Source organism: Agelaius tricolor, unplaced genomic scaffold, assembly GCF_023055355.1.
Source record: "Agelaius tricolor isolate 1412-34295 unplaced genomic scaffold, bAgeTri1.0.p SCAF_5, whole genome shotgun sequence".
In the NCBI taxonomy this organism is placed as follows: domain Eukaryota; kingdom Metazoa; phylum Chordata; class Aves; order Passeriformes; family Icteridae; genus Agelaius; species Agelaius tricolor.
In genome coordinates, this window is record NW_027269265.1 from 34,072,916 (window position 1) to 34,084,351 (window position 11,436).

At 40.5% G+C, this 11,436-nt stretch overlaps 1 protein-coding gene across 1 annotated transcript; it reads right to left on the reverse strand.

The window, feature by feature from the left end:
• Positions 1-4,635: 4,635 nt before the first annotated feature.
• Positions 4,636-11,370, reverse strand: ERH (ERH mRNA splicing and mitosis factor). Its single transcript, XM_071427153.1, has 4 exons — positions 11,229-11,370; positions 8,111-8,198; positions 6,913-7,033; positions 4,636-5,119 (listed from the first exon to the last, which is right to left on the reverse strand). The coding sequence occupies exons 1-4, from the start codon at positions 11,229-11,231 to the stop codon at positions 5,017-5,019; spliced, it is 315 nt and encodes a 104-aa protein (XP_071283254.1). The 5' UTR covers positions 11,232-11,370; the 3' UTR covers positions 4,636-5,016.
• Positions 11,371-11,436: the final 66 nt, after the last annotated feature.

The following is an 11,436-nucleotide window of genomic DNA, read 5'->3' on the forward strand; positions in this document are numbered from 1 at the left end:
TGGGGTTTTCTCAATAGAATAATGGCTAGTTTAGATTGGAAGAGAGGTCCAGGAGCTAATTCCTACAATCTAATGCTCTCCTATGACAAATCAAGACAGGTTTTACCTTAATCCTTTTCAGATATAGTGAGGAAGAAGCATATATTAGTGGGTGATAATAGAGAGCTGCTTTCTACTATGCAAAGCTGAGCATCTCCATTCAGTGAGTTTCAGTGGCAGATTCATTCCCTGCTGTTTCCATGAATGGTACCTTGTATTTGGGCAACACTGAGTAACATTATAGCAGACAATACACTCAGTGTGGAAAACTTGAGGGAATTGACTAGTACAACAGAGGTGCAAAATTAATTTTCTATTTTAACAGATGTACTCTTGCTGATTATCTATAGTTAGTAAAAATTATTTATCATTTTACCTTAAAGTCAATGCTTTTAGACTTCAAAGGCCAGTGGGTACCTAAAATGAGTGGCTCAGGTGCTCACTGAGGCTAAGAATCTTCAGCCTCACCCACAGCCCATCTCCTGCTGGACAACTGCTAACTGAAACTCCCTCCCCCCCTGAACCTATGATAACAGTAAACCGATTTGTTTCAATACTCACCAGGGTCCAGAAAACAAGTTTCAGAGTAATTGAAAATCAGGAGGTTTTAATTGTTTTGCACTTGTAACCTAGCTACCCTTGATTTTTCTGATTTTTTTTTTTGATGGAGCAAGTTTTCAGTGTAGCTGAGTTCCAGTACAATCAGACCCTTACTCAGTGGGGATTGCAAATGTACATAACTCTTATATATATAACTCCAAAGTCAAGCAGCTGGAGTTTTCCCCTCTTCCTTCTGAAAGTAAGTCATCCTAAGAAGCATCCTTGCTTTCAGTGCATCATGAACCAGCACAAACTGCTTGGCACATGACAATAATGAGAACCCAACCAGCAATTTTACAACTTACCCTTTTCTAATGCAAGTCAAAAAAATCTTTCAACCATGAAAATATTGCGGGTAGTCAAGTCTCCTCTTGCTGTAAACAGGTTTATTAGTTACTCAGGAAGATAACGAGGTGGTCTTGACTACTTCTTTTTTACTTCCACTGTACATTGAGAATGGTGATAAGCACAAGAACAGACTAATCTAGCCATGATGCTACTTTCCTGCTGTGCTTATAATGCATTGTGATGGATGTCAGGATTTCAGTCTATTTTAAAAGAACATGATGATGATGGAAGCAATAGTAGGCAAGTATTTTAACTATCTAGCTTATTTCACCCTCAGAGCAGGAAGGCAAACTCAATTCTGCTTTTCACAATTCTCCTTCAGCATACTGAAGGAGGCTGCAGAGTGAGATTCCTGTAAGAGTGATCCTGGTATTACTGTGGTGTCAAACACAACTCACAGTCTAATCTTAGTGGGATTACTCCCTGACCCAGTGCGTTACTGACTGGCAGGAGCTTGCAATGGTAGATAAATGGGTGCTTTACACATACACCAATTTATCTACTGTGCTTGTCCTTGTTCTCAAATATCAGGTTTTGGGTATCTCTAAATGACCAGCTGCTCTACTTGTTGGTGCTGACTAGCAGTCCTGTTCTCCCCTTCCCCACAACACCCAGTATCCCTTTTGTACAATAGTGTGAAGCAGCATTATACCTTTCAACAGCAGGGAACTGCTACTTCAGCTCAGCCACTTCACATAACTTCACCCTACTAATTTGCTTAGTGAACAGCCCTGCCAAGACATGAGTTGTGCCAGCCTGGTCATTCCTCAGCTTGCAGTCCATGGCAGGCAGTCCAGAAACTGTGGGAGGACTTCCCAAGTCTGTGATTAGCAAAGAAGCAGCATGGCTCACAGCTCCACAAGGCAAGCAGAAGTCAGGCAAGCACCTCAATTCCTCTGCAGTCATGGCAAATAGCTCATACAGCTCCTTGGTCTGAGGCTAGGCTTTCTTAATGGACTTGCTTTTAAAAAAAATTAAGTATTTCTACACACTTGGAAATACTAGGTCTCTGGATTCCATTCTTAATCCCTGTTTTAAAATACTGTACCACTCTCCTGCAGAAGCAGCCAATATAATTTCCTTTGTCATTTACTCCCACACTGTAGCAGGCATGACCAGCACAGTTACTTGTATCTATCCATACCTAAGAAGCCCCAGAAAATTTGCTGCAGGCAAAGCATGCATGGGATGACAGATTCTTTTTTGATTCCTTTTCTGTAATCATACCATTTTTAATGGCTTTACCTGCAAAATGCTGCTACTGAACCTCACTTTTATAGTAGGTGAACTTGGGCAATTAGCAGTACCTTGCTATCAAAGTGCTGATGCCTCTGAGGACAAGTGCAACTGCAGGAGGTACAACATGCCCTGCTGCCATCCATTCCTCAGTAGGAGCAAAGAAGCAAAGTGAAGTCACTTTTCACAGTATGCTACAACAGCCTACAGTACTAGAGTGCATGTAATAAGTTTCCAAGTACTCATAACCCCCTCCACTAAATTTCTGAAGGCACCGATGGTTAGTGGGAGACAACTTTCCAGATTCTTCTTTCTAGCTTGTTGCACATTGGATAGATACTGTAGCATTCTTTCTCCCTTTCAGTGTATTTGGTCAGGTGCTCAGCTCAGCAGCAAATCTATTGTTTCATAAATAGTTAATGGAATAAAATGCAGCGAAGTATTATGGAAAACAGCAGCTCAAGAACTATGCACTAGAGTTGTATCTAGTAGCTCATTTCAGAAAAACAGACCTGTAGCTGGATGAAGAGGGGGAAAAGAGATGATGCCCAAATCCCTTCTTCTGAAGTGGCTTACAGACCACACTTTTCTATCTGCAGAAGGCCAAATCTGGCTCCAGAGATATTAAAGGACCACTTACTGGCATTTTTCAATTCTGTGAAAACTTCCACTACTGAAATGACCACAGCAGTCTGTATGTTTAAAAAAAAGTGAAGTAACCTTTAGGTTAAAGATTGCAACTTTCTACTTTCCAAAACACTAAGAATCATATCTTCACAAAGTCCCTTTCAAAAAGCAGAAAGGTTAATTACCAACTCCTTTAAAGTAACTTCTTCCTATTTTCTGTTTGAATATAAGAAATTTGTATTTTATACTTGTTGACTGGTCTGAGTTTGCACAGTTATCATAGTAGAGTCAAAATCAAGGAAGAGGAAGATTTTCTTAAATCAGACCAAACATAAGGTACCTTTGAAGGAAGAGCTGTGCTGTGTTCCAACGCCTGATACTACAGATTCAGCATACTCCTTTGTGGTTTTCACAGTAAGGAAAGAGATCACATTGCTGGTTGTTCTTAAATTGAAAGCAAGCCCACAGAATGAGGTAAATGCTTATTTGGCTTCACTTAAAGACTGCAAAATTTCATCCAAGAGAACACTGGAAATTTTACAAAAAAAAAAAAAAAAGAAATTAACCTCAAACATGTTAGGAGAGAGCATGTTATTTTAGTATGTGCTATTCAGGAGGATAAACCATAAAAGCTTTAAAAATAACACTGCTTGTATTAAATCTGAATGTTATTATATGGGCAATAGTGAATTTTTTAAGTATTACTGTATTCAAGCTGGATATAAAACTTACATGCCCCGAAGTATTTTTGGATTTAATAATCTTAAGTGTACTAATATATTTCTGACCTACAATGTTTTGAAAATCACTGTTCATTATAAAGGAAGCATGTTCTGATGTTAGCAGATTGAATTTATTCCTTGTCACTATAAATTCTAGAGCTAGTAGGTTTAATCTCCAACTTGTATTGGTGCTGAGAGGTTTAACACCCTCACCCAGTTTCTTTCTAAGAATTTATATCCCTTCAGTAATTTGATTCCCAGTCTTCAGCAGCTATTACTTATCACTTAAGTAAAGCTACTTTCATTGAAGCTTTACTATAGACAGTCACTTTGCCTCAGATTCTTTTCAGCCAGTGCATTTGCTGTGAGGTCCATCAGAAACTATTGATGTGTATTAGGAAATTAGGTGCATCGGAGAGAATTGCATTCCTCTGTCAATTCCAGAACCGCTCTTGGTTAAGTGTAATCTGTACAGTCTGTTCCTACAGCAGGCAAACTCTAAAGGCACAAAGTAACACACCAGCCTTTCTTTTCTACCTGCTCTATTTTTTGGTCTGATGTGTCCCCCAATCCAAATCTTTTCAGTACAGCAAAATTACAGAAACATCAGCATTTGAGATAGACGGAGGCACACCTAATTTACAGTGGGGGTAAACAGTTAAGTCTTTATCTTATGTACAGAGAAAATTAAGTTTGGGGCAGATTTTCATGGGAGCAATCTGCTTTGTCTATTCCTTTCTTGGAGGAAAATTGTAAGCAGACTAATTCAAGGGGCCTGTGATGTCATACATTCAGCCTGATCTTATCCATCACCAGTTCCAGAGCAGACACATCTACATAAAATGCCTTGTAGAAAGACCAGCTGTGCAGTGCAAAAGGATTGCTGTGTTTCCCAAAGATGCCCAGGGAAAACCACCAAGACTAAGCCAGAATTTCAGGTGTTCTGTAATACAGGAAACAACTGCTGCTTCAGTCCACATGACCTTTCAAGCCATATCCCTTGGATAACAGGGAAAAAAAGATTTGTATTTTTTGGCAGGAACCACAAAATTGAGCACTCAAGTTTAACTAAAGGGTAGATTTTTATTTCCCATTAAGACATCTCAAGGACATAACTGAATGTAAAAAACCCACAGAGGGGCACATACAGCAAATGTGGTGAAGTACAATGTGAACAGCCCCAGGGGTTCAAATAAGGTAGGACCATTAGCAAACTGGAGGAAAAAACCCAAAACTCTGCTGAAGATGTTGTACTTTCTTCTCCATTTACACTGAAAAAAATTCCAATCCAACAAAATCCTTGTATCTCTAAAAACACAATCAGTCCTGGCTAATGAGTTTATCAAGATGGCAACAGGATGACTATAATACAAAACGTTCACCACTACACTCTGTACACAGCTGTTGTCCAAACCCCCAAACCCACGTAGCAATGGTGCCCCCATTATTTGCTTGCTTGCTGGGCCTGCCTGCGGAGGAGAACGTAGATCTTCTCCTTTATCCAGTCTTTGTTGTAGGGTTGGTATGTCTGAGTATCAGCACGGTAACTGCAGAGGAAACAAGAAATGTCAGTCTGCTCTGTGGTACATCTACCAGAAGAACTTCACAAACAATTAATTGTCCTCAAGTGTATGAGGTAGAAAGTGGTGTACAGAAGGTAGTATCAGAACTAGGTGGGAATTGCCACTTATCAAAGGGATTTATCCTGTTCTCTATAAAACAGCTGTCCAGCAGATCTGACTGAGCCTGAAACAAAACGAGATGCTCCAAGCACTACTGAGTGACTGGAACACTGTGTTCACATTTTAATTCATGCATTTAATTACTTAAGGGAGACAGCAAGTAGAGAATCTTAGCATTCTAGAGCTCAGCCTGCAGAAGAATAGTTCCACCAGGAAACAATCTAATTTGTCTTAATGAGTCAAACACTTCTTCAACATTACTTCAAGGATTTATTTAAGCTTTCAAGTGTTGAACTTCTGTGTGGAATCCTTTAAAAATTTTTAAGATCAAATTTTTTCAGGAGCAAAGGCAGATTCACAGATGGATGACAAAGGATTCTTGCCAGTTGGCACTGAGGACAAGCTTACACCTAACAAGGATACTTTATAAAAAGCAAACTGAAAACAAGAACCCACAGATGCATTTTCTTTGCTATTCAAGGATAGTTGATAAAAGCAGTCCACTTGCAAGGGCCAGAGAATTCAGTTGCTCAGGGCATGTTGAATGAAAACAGAACGAGACTGAAAAATGAAAGCAATCTGAGTGAAGGTCTGTGTAGGCTCATGTCCTCCTATATAATATTTTGTTCATGAAGATGGTACTTTCAGTGAATGATTCAAGAACCACTGAAGTCCTGGACAGTCTTTAAATCCTGATGTACTTTTATTTCTGATAGATAAGAAGGGTGAGAGGGACAGTGGTAAGAAGGTAAGTAAAAATCCCAAGTTAACTCATTCCAGAACAATTTATAGTTCTTACCTAAGGAAAACTCCCTAAGCATGATGTTTCTAAGGAAGTCTTACTATTTAAACCTCAGCATGATGGCATCAAGGCCAAACAAAGAGCTTCAATGTATGTTCATACAGCAGTAGTTCTAGTGCAATGTCAGAAATGCTACTTTCAGGAAAAGTTACTGATTTCTACCCTCCATCCCCAAATCCTTTCATAATGCTACACAGCAAGAGCAGACATCAAGTACTTCAGGAAATCTCTGTGAAGAAGATGCGTCTCTTACACCTTGTGCTATGTGTGCCATCTGGTGGAAAACTATGAGCTGAAGTAGAATTTGGCATGACACTTATTTTAGAAGCCTAATTAAAAAAGGCACAAGACTATCCTAGACAACAGTTGCTACCACCTAAAACAAGTGGCTAGTTTCAGTCTGTTAGATAAACTTTCATCTTGCTGTATCTTGATCAAAACAAACTTTTGGCTGCAATGCACTTCTGTAGCCTTCTGCTCTACCATAAGTACTGCCCTCAGCTGAGAAAAATTCTGTAACCATTCTGCCTCCTGAGGGACTGTACTAACAGCACAAAGGGAAATTTAAACAGATTCTAGTAATAATAAAACAGTCATAAAAATTGCTGGATTTCAGTCAGCTTCAATGTGAGTGAAATCCAAGTGGAACTGTTAGTTTCTAAGCCTTTAGAGGTACCTTGTATCTATGCACTTAATTGGACTGGGAACTTGCTAGGGCAGCTGCACTACTGCTGTACTGCAGTTAGTGCTAAAAACCACACAAAACAGCATTATGTTAAACTCTCACAGAAGAGTTTAGAGGGAAGACCTGTGACTTTCCTAAGTCACTGAAATGGACTTGTACAACTGAACTTACACAAGACAGCTGAGGTCTGCCAAGTCATCAATGAAGTCAAACAATTGGCTGATATCATATGTAATGGATGGACTGTTGGGATTCATTCTCTTCAGATGCTCTTCATACATTTTACAGACTCCTACAGAGAAACAAGATTAACCATGCAATATTAAAAGACTGTATAAGCTGAAACTTTTTCAGCTCTTGATCCACAAATAAAAGTTTAGAGATTACCACTGTAAAAGCAATCAGATTTTCTAGAGCTGAAATTCTCTTGTTCCCGGCCATTTGCATTGAAATGTAATACTATAAAATCAGGTAAGATGCATGGAAAGAAAAGTGTTCATCATCTAGGGGAAAACCTTTTAGTTCTGTCAAATATATAATTTTCCATGCAGTAAGCTCCAACAGACATCTGGAACTCCTTCTAATAATTTTAAGACAGAAATTAGAACACACTCCTACTGCACAAACACCTGAGAAACAGAAGAACTCATAAGAATGATCATTCTTGATCCAAGAGTCAAACAGAGTATTGAGGTAAGAGAGACAGCACAAACCTGTATATACATTTAAAACACTTTTATTTATTTAAACTAGTCCACTAATAATTCAGATGCATTTCAGAAGAATGTAATATTAAAATGAGCACAGAGACTTTGTTATACTTTTGTTTCCCCCACAAAACCTCCTGCAAGATTAATGTTAAGTGAACTACAGCTCTAATATTTCAATTTTCTTCCACTGGCCATTATGTGTATCAAAGTTTTGCAGGATCTTTACTCTGACACATGTGCCACGAGACTGCAAATGATGTATCAATTGCACACAATCCATTATTTAATATAGTATTTCCAGCAGCAGTCTTTGCCTTACAATTCTAAGAAAAGAATAGTGAGAATTAAGTGCTGATCTTGCAATGAATTGCATTGAAACAAGTCTGCTGCATGAAAGAAAGAATATCAGCTACTCTCCCAAACTGGATGTTTTATCTAGTTAAATCAAAACCAGACATTAAATAGAAAAAGGAAGTTTTAGAAACAAATAATAACTAGTTTTTAGTTTGCCAGAACATTAGTAAGCTAAAAACATGGGGGGTTTTGTGAATGACCTTTGAAAAATATGAAGAGCAACTTATTTTCTTATTAAGTTTGTGAGTATGTCAGAAAGAGGATTTTAACAACAGTTTTTAACTCCCATGTCTGCATCCACCCACCTTCCATGCATTCATTCACCGATTCATAATCAGCATATGTTCTGCCTTCTGGCCTCTTGGTGGGCTGGACAAGTAGAATTGTGTGAGACTGGAAAACAAAACAAACACAAAAATACAGGTTACTTGCACACTTTGAATGATTTTTGTTTAAGTTATTTATATGAAAGAAGGAGTAAAAAGACGTGTAATGGTAAAATATTAGACTAGCAATCAAGGACGCAGACATTTTCCACACAGCATTTACTATTTATATAAGCTGTGTTACTAAGTTTTGGTTCCAACAAGTCCTATCAATCTTTATGGAACTTTAAAATGTGTAGAATCACCAGTAATGCCGCTACTGTGTTGAAAAAAAAAAATACCACAGAAAGAGTTTATATTTAGACAGACAAGCAAAGCAATGAAGTCAATGTGTAAGAGCTGTGGCATTAGTGTGTTTAATTATTTTATTCCAAATGTAAGCTGTTAGTAAAATTTTCAATGCCCCAAATTTTTTTGCTCAAATTTTTAATTAGCACAAAGAAGGGACCCAACTTAACCACACTGTCACCTGAAAGATTTTAACAGAATTAGCTATTTTGAGTTATTGATTTCACTTCAAGGGAACACTAATGATACAATAAATCTGCACTTAGGACCCAAGATTATTTCTTGCAAAACAGATGTACTGGTTTTTCCCACTTCAATGAGTTTACTCAAACAGTAATTACGGCACAGAAAAGTGTTTCAAATGTTGGAGTCCATTGTTCTTCTGCAGCGAAGGCTTAGATGACTGCACACTCTGTGGCTTCCATTACTTTTTTCACTTGGCTACAGCAAGTAATTTGAGCAAAGAAGCAAGATTTTTAAAGTGTACACAATCTGTGATCTAATTAACAGGTTGTATACCACAGAAAGTTTGCAAGCAAGCTGCAAATGGCTGTTTCCAGTGCTGCTAATTGGATCCAACATTTTCAGTGCTAATGTCTGAGGTGAGCACATAGCGCAGAGGCAACTGCAGAGTAAGACATCCTTTTACTTAGATTAATCAGTGGCTGACAGAAAAATCCTGACCCATACTTTGGAAATCAGTGAATATACCAATTCAGTGCTCGTGAAAAGCAGTGACAGAAAGAGAAATGGCAAATGTTAGGATTTACAGAGAAAAAACCCAAACAACAGGACAAATTCTTATTCCATAACTGACAGTGTTCCCATCCTTGGAATACAGTTGTAGTTCTTCAAATTGTTTCAACACAGCAGTATCAGATTCTGAGAAGTTCAGGAAAATGTTACACAGAGAAAAAGAAGGAGCAAGACTTTTCCTAATCAGAAATGGAAAAAAGGGGAATTCTGAGCTGCACACTCTAGCAACAAAAATCATACAAAGGAGAGTAGGTAATTTAAATCCACTTTCATGTATGCCAGAGGACGATTGATTTGAAGGGAATTCCCCAAGGGGGGGCTGGTATCTGGCTGTTCCTAAGTGCATTGTACTTGAACAGGCATGTCTTAGCAGGGAGTCCAAATGACTGCCAAAGATTACCATAAAATAAGTTTTCCAGCACTATAATTTTAATTAGATGGTCACTGAGAGGTGCTAAATGAATGTGTAAATTCTGAAATTATCCAAATAATCAGATTTTAGAAAATTCAATGAGCCATACATGTAAGCCAGTTCCTTCAGAACTTCACAGCAGAAATCATTTGGGCTTCTGCCTTTAAGCCATTTATCACTTCAGAGAATATACAATATCTGTTATCAGATACTGGCCCAGGAAAATATTTAAATTAATGCCATTGGATCACGTGTATTGTAGAATGAATGCTTTTCAAACATTTCTTTGGGAACTTGACATTATTTTACTTTAAAGGAAAAAAAATTGTTTGATTTGATAAAAATTGCTGGTCTTGTCCTACCATATAGGTACAAAAAAATGGCAAGCTCAGAAGCCTGTGGGAAGGCTCCTCTATTACCTGCCCCATGTGCCTAGGTGACAAAACCAAAACAAGGGAAAATCTGTAAACCTTTCTGCCTTAGCACCAGTTACCTGGAGAAACTCAATCTGGACCATTACTATAATGATACATATGTCGAATTTCTTTGCATTTTCCTTAAAAGCACAGTGGTACTGGCTACTTTGAAGCAGGACACGGAATGAGACACCACATTGTTTATATTATACCAATTCCAAACTTCTAGAGAGCACTTTAGAAATTGCTCCTGCTACTGAAGGCAGAACCCTGTACAACTGGTTAAGGCAGTGCCAAGAGCCAAACCAGTAGGTCTTAAAAGCTATGCAGCATCTGCCCACAGAGACTTCCACCAATTGTAGTGTATTTAACAGTAAAGTGAAAAAAAGAAAAAAAAAAACAAAACCCGATACAATAAAAGTGGAAGATAAACGCATATTGTAAGGGTAAGATGTGCAGTGATGCAAATACCAACCAGCAGCACACTGAACACACCGAAATGCCGAGCAGAAAAATTGGTCTAAGGCCTCCCTTTCATTCTGGCCAAGAGGGACAGGGCCTGTAGCTGCTCATCATGGCCGAAGCCAACTGCTCTGAAGCAAGAACCAGGCAGACACGGAACTTCACTGCAAACCGACAAGCAGCTGTCCTGCCACCGCACAGCGACAACTTGCTTCAGCACATCTTAATTTATTAGACGAGCGCAACAAACCGTGTTGATAGGGAGGCCTTGGAGCTTCAGCGTGCCATTCCCAGAGCCCACCAACGCAAGCTCCCGCCTTTCCCTCCTCCGAGCAGAGGGGAGGAGCAGGGAGAGCAGCACGGAAAGCGCAAATCAGCCATTTAAGGCCGGCTCGCTCGGCGGGCGACACTCGCGGGAAGCGCTGGGGTCCAAGCAGCGCCTTGAGAGGGGGCCGAAGGTGCCGGGGAGAGGGGCGGGAGCCTCCAGCGCGCCACTCGCCGAGTGCCGCCGCCGCCTTTGTGCCCCCGCCCCGTCCGGCCCTGCCCCGCCAAAACGTGCAGCCGCCCGCCCGGGCCCGCACCACCGGCGGCAGCCTTCCCGCCCGCAGTGGCTCAGGGGACAGGGAAGGGAGGGTAAGGGAAGGCTGCCCTGGCGGGCGCGGTGTGCACGAAACGCAGCGATCCACTCCCGTCCCGCTCTCACCATGGCGGCTCCGCTCCTTCAGCACCGCCGGGTAGAAGTGGCGCGCGGCGATCCCCCACAGGCCCCCGCGCCCGCCGGAAGCGCCGCAGCGCCAAGGGCCGCCACCATAGAGCCGCTCGCGCCAGAGCGGCGCGCGCGCACGCGCCCGCAGGGCCGGCAGCCAGGCTGGCGGGGGCGGGGTGCGGCCGCCGCCATGTTTGGTGAGGGA

What these genes read in the sequence shown, in the direction of transcription:
- ERH (XM_071427153.1), bottom strand. An exon ending in GGTGAATGAATGCATGGAAG is followed by an intron (nt 7,034 to 8,110) that starts GTGGGTGGATGC and finishes GTTTCTCTGTAG; the next exon opens with GAGTCTGTAAAATGTATGAA. An exon ending in GCAGACCTCAGCTGTCTTGT is followed by an intron (nt 5,120 to 6,912) that starts GTAAGTTCAGTT and finishes TTTCCTCTGCAG; the next exon opens with TTACCGTGCTGATACTCAGA.